We start from the raw sequence: 7643 nt of genomic DNA on the forward strand, positions 1-7643 counted from the left end.
TGCTTGGGAGAAGGTGTCTAGATTAAGCCCTGTGACAAAGAACTATTGGGCACAATGGGACCAGTTCAAGCTTGAAGATGGTATTCTTGTTAGGAGATGGGAAAGTGACGACCTGGCAAACAGTTATACCAAGAAAGTTATGAGAAGTTCTGCTGCATCAATCCCATGATAGTTTAACAGGAGGATATCTTGGAGTTAAGAAAACATTGAGTCACCTACGACACCGATTTTACTGGATAGGTATGAGACAAGATGTGGAAGAATGGTGCAGAACATGCAGTACATGTTGTGCTAAAAGGGGACCCAAGCATAAGGGACGTGCTCCAATGAAGTTATATCAACTTGCTGCACCAATGGAAAGAGTAGCCGTTGACATTGCAGGTCCTCTGCCCCAAACTCGTGCTGGAAACAAGTACATTTGTGTGATGATAGATTATTTCACCAAGTGGCCTGAGGCTTATGCAATACCAAATCAGGAAGTTACAACTGTAGCTTCGGCTATTAGTGACTTCTTCTTCAAGTTCGGTATGCCATATGAACTGCATTCGGATCAAGGCCATAACTTTGAATCAGATGTGTTCCATGAATGCTGCATGTTGTTTGGCATAAAAAAGACCAGGACAACGCCACTTCACTCACAGTCTGATAGGATGGTAGAAAAGTACAACTGGACACTGGGACAGGAATTGGCCAAGTTTTGTAATATCTGCCAAGATGACTGGGATCTCTTACTCCCTCCAGTGTTGATGGCCTATAGAACAGTAGAGCATGAAGCCACTGGATACACTCCAGCAAAGCTGATGTTTGGTCGGGAACTTTGGTTGCCAGTGGACCTGATAACAGGAAGCCCACCTTACGAAGAGTTGCTTGAAAATGTGCCAGAGTTCGTGAAAGTGTTATCTGAAAGAATGGATGATATTCATCATCAAGTGCATTCAAACTTGAAAACGTCAGCTGATTCCATGAAGCTATGTTATGATAAGAAATCTACTGAAGTCAGCTTTGTACCAGGAGACAAAGTGTGGTTGTATAGTCCCAGGAAGACCAAAGGGAAGTCTTCTAAGTTATCTTCTCCATGGGAAGGCCCATATGACATAGTGGATCGTCTCTCAGACGTGACTTTCCGAATAAAATGTGGTCGGCAAGGCAAGCCAAAAGTGATGCATGCCAACAGGCTTTGGTGTTATCATGGTCCAGGACATTTCAGTTGAAACGAAGTGAACAACAGAACAAATGATGCTGCTGAAAATGTGTCACCTGTAAATGCCACTGTTGAAGAAACTGTACCCGATTTTGAGAAGGAAAACAGTGAAGCCATTAATTAAGTTACTACCACTAATGTGACTGCTACCAATAATGGGTCATTTCCTGATGGAGCAGATGAATCCCACGTGAACCAGAAGCCAATGAGATGGAGACCAGTACGAAAGAAGAAACTTCCTGTAAAATTAAGAGACTTTGTTGTATTTTAATTTTGTGTTTGTAAATTCTGTACATTTAAATAAGTTATTGTTAATTATCTATTGGTTTAATGTAAGTGGCTATTGTTTGGGGCAAACAATACTAAGGAAGGGGCAGTGTTATGACAACAGAAGTCACGTGATGCTGGGAGCATGCGTGGTGAATTTCTCGAATAAACAGGGAACTCCGCGAATGTTTGAGATGCCTCTTTGTTAGTATATAAGCCTGGCAGAGAAATGCCAGGAAGATAAAGCGAACAGTAGTTATGGTGAATTTCGGGTAATTTACGATTCTGTTTCGAGCTAGTATGTGTTTTGCACTCATAGAGAGCAAAATTATCGAGATTGTACTGACTGTGGAATTACTGTGTACTAAAAGTTTGTATTGATAAAGAATAAACAGGTTTCATCAAGAGAGGACTTGCATCGCTGAAGTTCCTCGGAAAGAATTTCTACCGGAAATTAACAAACAAGCAGATATGTAACAGTATGTTGACGATATCTACTGAGGAAGTTCAAGCCTTAATTCACAAGGAGTTGGACACTTTTGCATGGTAGTTAGTTCGTTCTCCCTTTCCCCTTGAACAAGCTTCTAAGAATTTATTCAGGGCGAAGATAATTTAGACTCTTTTGATCAGTCACATAATGCTTACAGTCAGGAGAGTTTGCTGACCTTACCATTCGTACATCTTACTGATCAGGTATATCAAATTTTAAATGTTTCACCCTTAGCCCTTGATTTCTTGTTAGGTGAAGACCATTATTCTGCTTATTATGTTTCACTCCCTCACCCGACATCTGAGTTTATGCCCAATGTTTTGCTGTTAATTGCTGTTGGGTGCAGGTATACCCCATCCCCCCTGGTTGGTGGACCAATATTCTTTGGCTTATCAGTGGGTCTCGATTCCCTTTTTAGATTTCCAACATCTGGATCCTCTCCTCCCACTATGGTGTACCCTATTCCAGGCAATCCCATCCTTACCCTCATTTTCCCCATTCCCATACTTCCAGGGATCAGTGGTATAGGTGACAGTACATGTTTTCCGTGGTAGGTGAGAGCCAGGTTGCAACAGTTCTCAAATATTTGGCGTATCTTCATGACACATCCATGGGTTCTGTCAGAGGGTCTTTGCCTTCAGTTCAGGTCCTCTCCCCCAATCCTCTTTCCTGGTTTCCTTCCCTCCTCCTCAGGATTGTGCCTGATCCAGTCATGTCAGGACCTCCTACCCAAAGAAGCTATTAAATAGGTCATGTTCACTCATCCAGGATTTTAATCCCATCTATTTTTTGTCCCCATAAAGACGGGAGACTGGATACCCATCATAGATCTACCCTGACTGAATACCATTCTAGAGACACACTGGTTCTACATGGAGTCCTACCTCTCCCTTCTGTGGGTTTTTCCCCGGTTCTCTGGATGACCAAGATTGATGTGACAGATGCCTATTTTCATATTCTTATAGCTCCAGGGTCATGTTGTTTTCTTCAGTTCATTCATGATGTCTGTGTCTTTCAGTTCTGTAGACTGCCACTTGGTCTGGATTATGTGTTCTGTTGAGTGGTTCACTCATTTGCTCATCACCTTCACTCACTGGGTCTTCAGACTCATCATTACATGGATTTCTGGCTTCTGCTTGCTTCTTTGCAGGCCCAACCAGTCTCTCATACCTGATTACTTTTTCAAAAAGTTGCTCAGGTGGGGTTTCTTATAAGATTGGAGAAGTCCCTTTTAACCCCTACACAATATGTTATTCACTTAGGGGTTCTCTTCAATTCCCATCTCAGTCGGGCCCAGCCTTTTCCACTTTGGCTCAGGGATATGGAGTGAGCAGACACAAAGACAGTATATTCGTCTTCTCTCACTGTGAAAGAAGTTCTATCTCTTTTGGGGACCTGGGCTTCCTTGGAAGGTCTCATTCTCTTAAGTCAACCTTGTCAGGTATGCTAACTATTAGATCTTTTCATTAAATTTGTATATTTCTAAATGGTCACTGTAGAAATGGGGGTGATTCTGTATGACCACTGGGCGTTTTTAAGGTGGTACATGTATATATATATCAAATTTTTATTATCAATGTATTTTATATAAAGGACCATCACTCATGAACTTCACGAGTAAAGCAGATGGGAATTTTTGCTCATCCCCAATGACCCGTACTTCTTACCATCTGGGTCTTTCTGCTTTTCAAAATAGGGAATCACAGACACCCATTGCACAGTCTCCAGTGTGTCATTCCTCTGGACTTCCCAATGTGTATTGTTCCTCCCTTTTTTCTTCTAGTGAAGCATGGGAGTCCTTACCACTCCAGTTCACAGTTGCCAGAGTAGTGGATCATGGAGGTTTCCTCCTGAGTGGGGTTGTACAATAAAATAACTCAAACTTATGACTTATAAGTACCCAGCAAGAAGAGGGCTGTCATCATTATAGTTATTGAATATGCAATAACATCCTATTCCAGAATCAAGGCATTTCCCCCCAGATGTTTTCCCTGGGCTAACTGCACTTGGACTAATCCTATACATCTAAGGTGGCATAATCTGACATATATCTAGGTGCTTCCCCTGGATGTTTTTTGCATGGGCAGACCTCACTTGGCCATAATATTATATATCCAAGGTGCTTCTCAAGGATGTTTTTTGCCCAGGCAAACCACACTTGGTCTATTCATGTATAAGTTATGTTCCTTTCTCTGGTACCTTACTTGACTCACATTTTGTATATCACATACTGTGACCTACTACATATGTGGACAAATACTGCACTATCTGTTGACAACAGGTTGATTCCAAATTATCAAACAAGTTTTCATCTCACTACTTATTTATGAAGCTTCCCCCGTTTCTTTTTGTAATATTTTTTTGAAGAGGAAGGTCGCTCTCTTTTTTGTTACCAATATCCTCAACAATACATCAAAGGAATTCCTCCAGTGTGCTCCAGGTCTCCTTAGTACACAATTCTTTAGGCCCACTGTCAATTACATACTAGACATTTCATATGTCCACTATATACTGCACAGCTCCAAAGCAAAGTGCTGTATATCTTTTTCTTGAGTATATGGTGCATGCCTCATATGTTCTGCCCTATATATTTTATTGTTTTGTTACTAGGCGAGGAGCATACCTGTTCCAGAAGTAGTGCTATACCCCACAGCTTTTAGCACACCTGTTCTTTTCAATTGGTTGTTATCCACTTATTTGAATATTGTCGTGCCTTCACCAGCCCCTCCACCTTTTCAATGTGGGATTCTAGCTTTGGGTGAGAGGAGGTAGTATGTTTTGGAAGTTAATATTTTCCTACACCAAAAATGTATTTCTGATAGGTATTTACCTCCTCTCACTCACTCCCCACTGATATGCCAGTGTTTTAGTTTGCTGCCAATTATATAATAGTAGAGGAGCTACCTGTGTTAGTATAGGTGGTGCAGTTTGATTGGTGGAGGGAAGTCACTTGATATGCACATGTTCTGAAATGGTGCAAAAATAAAAGGGTATAATAGACTGGTGCACTATTAGCAAAAACTGCTTTAGCAACGCTTAGAAGCAAATCAAGGTTAAGATAGGTTTGGGTGAGAAGGGTGAGTACCTATCAGAAATACATTTTCAGTGTAGGAAAATGTTAACTTTTGTTAATACTATGACAAAAATTACCATATTGCTGAGCTTTCGCATAGCAGTTTATTGTTTATAAAACTAATCTTTTTTTTATAACTATGTTAGAAAATATTCTTCTGTTTTGCAATATTAATTTGTTACTTTGTATTTTTGTGTGTAAATAGCATGGCCCTTAGTTTTTGTTTGTACAGTGTCCAGACTACTATGAGTTTAGTTTTCTATAGAATGCTTGTTAAGAGGATAAGAAAATATTTTAAAATATGAAATTTAAGCATAACTTTTGACTAACAGAAAAGTTAAGGTAATTATTGAAGCTCAGGTTTACAAAATTCATAGTCATCTAGAAACCCACAGAACAGAATTCACATAGTATGTGTTGAATAAATGAATTTGTTTCCTAAACTGTTATCACTATAAATATAGCTCAAACAATGTTTATTCTCATCAACACAAGCAGGTTTAAGTTAGTATAGAACTGTATTTGTGTTAAAACACAATTTTGTCTTTATTTTGTTTTTATTTCTTCAGTTGGCCATAAATTTTTATTACTTGAAAACTCTGGAGGTTATCCATTAATCTAAAACTAAAATCAATGAAAAATCATCTTGCACTACCTTGTCTTAATATTAGTTAGGCCTAATAAAATGCATAATTTTCTTAATTAAGATTTTTTTTTCAGGAAATTTCTGAAAGATAGTGCATCTAGTTAGTCCACAACTTACTTGGAGTAGGTTGATCTTGAACAACCAGTGAGCTTATGTCCCTCATTGATCCAGCTGGGTTGGAGGCCACACACATGTATGCTCCAGTATCACTGTATGTTACCTTGCCAACCAGTAGGGCAGTCCCATTACCTGCACAGTAGGTTAATTCAAAAAATGGTTGCATTAATTTGAAAATATAATAATCATTGTCTCATTAATAGATACAAATAACTATTTTTTTTCCCATTTGATTACTATGAAAACTGAAATAATCAGTTTGGCATTCTGTTCATCAATGATTTTTTACTATTCTATTGACGTCTTTTTTCGTGGTTGGTAACTAACCGTATTGGGCAACCTCAGATAATTTCTTAAAGTTTATAAATTTGAACATGCACTACTTCTGACAAACTTGACTCAGATTTGTTAGGTTATTTCTGATATGAGATAAAGTAAATTACAGTTTTGGGATGTATATAATATATAGGCAAGTTACTACACTTGTTCTTAAAATTCTCAACTCGATAAAAACAAGACATTAAATGATACATTTCTCTACAAGTCTTGTCTTTGTTTTTTTAAACACCCTCTAAACTGAAAATGAGCAGTCACAATGGTCATTGTGTCTGTCATTGGAAATAATGGTGGAGATGATTTCCCATTGCCTACCTCAGCAGATGCAGTTCACTGTTCAATATATCCAGGTCAACAAACTCAGTAAGTGTATTTTCATGGCAAATGGACACAAACCTAAAACCCTTGGTTACACAGTCCAGCATGCTAACTACCAGACCATGCCTAACCCAAGACTTGTATTATCTACCTCCTCTAAATTTCAAGTCTTCATTAAAAAAACAATATTTTTTTATATATATAATATGACATAACAATAAATGTTTAATATTTTAGCAACCATCTGAATTTTACTTGCAAAAGTATTCAGGAGATTGAAATCATCAAAAAAAAAAGAAGAAAATGTATAACAACAAATGTTTTGTTTTTAGCAATCCTTTGCTTCTACACCTGAAAAAGAATTTGAGAGGCTGAATTTAGAACTAAGTTCGGTGTTTATTGTGCCCATTTTTGTTACTTGAGAAATTATGTGGTTCACTTTTTATTAATTGTGTATTATTCATGTTGCAGATTCTGAATATTGAAAAACTATCTGGTTCATTAACTTCTTTTCAATTTTTTCAAAAATGAAAAGCACTTATAAATAAAATTGTACAAAATTGGAAAAGAAAATTAACTAAAAATAAAAAAACGATGAAGCTTTCACTTCAAGTACAAGTTGAAAAGTAAGAACAAGTTTTGTTTTTATATAAAATTGAAAAACGAATAGCAAAAACCAAACAAATGATTTTGTTATTTGGAAGCTGGAAAAGAGATAATGAACAATGGAAAAACAAACCAGATCTATAACAAAAAATGAACATAGTTCTAATTTCAATGAAATATGTTACTTATTAGAATTTCAAATAGCCTGAAATTGAGTTAACTGATAAATATAAATTTAGTAGTTAAATTGTACTTTGGATTTAGTAATTAAGAAAAAGCTCATATATATATTGTTAGTTAATGATATTTGGCAACAAGATTGATACACACAGTTTTCTTTTTAAAACAAATATGTTTTAATATACAAACAACAATACAATTTACAACAACAGTTATTACAAATAGTTATTACAAACAATGATTTATAAACAAAAGTTTCACAAACTTACAAGCAATATAAAGTCTTCTTTCTAGTCTGGAACTTCCCTGATATCTTATTGAGGGTTCACGATGAGCGAGATAATTATGTGTTGAAGTAGGTACGATTGCCTTAATGGGAAGCTAGCTAGCTTTGTCCTTCGTTATTCAC

The 7643-nt window shown here is 37.1% G+C and overlaps 1 protein-coding gene across 5 annotated transcripts in view; it reads right to left on the minus strand.

Annotated features, from left to right (window-relative positions):
- Positions 1 to 7643, minus strand: part of LOC106459428 (follistatin-related protein 5-like) — a 133904-nt gene that overhangs the window by 14190 nt on the left and 112071 nt on the right. For all 5 annotated transcript variants that reach the window (XM_022386075.1, XM_022386054.1, XM_022386062.1 and 2 more), the window contains exon 10: positions 5795 to 5926. In XM_022386075.1, the coding sequence (XP_022241783.1) occupies positions 5795 to 5926 (132 nt within the window). The remainder of the gene's footprint in view (positions 1 to 5794; positions 5927 to 7643) is intronic.

This window comes from Limulus polyphemus, unplaced genomic scaffold, assembly GCF_000517525.1.
Source record: "Limulus polyphemus unplaced genomic scaffold, Limulus_polyphemus-2.1.2 Scaffold27, whole genome shotgun sequence".
Classification (NCBI taxonomy): domain Eukaryota; kingdom Metazoa; phylum Arthropoda; class Merostomata; order Xiphosura; family Limulidae; genus Limulus; species Limulus polyphemus.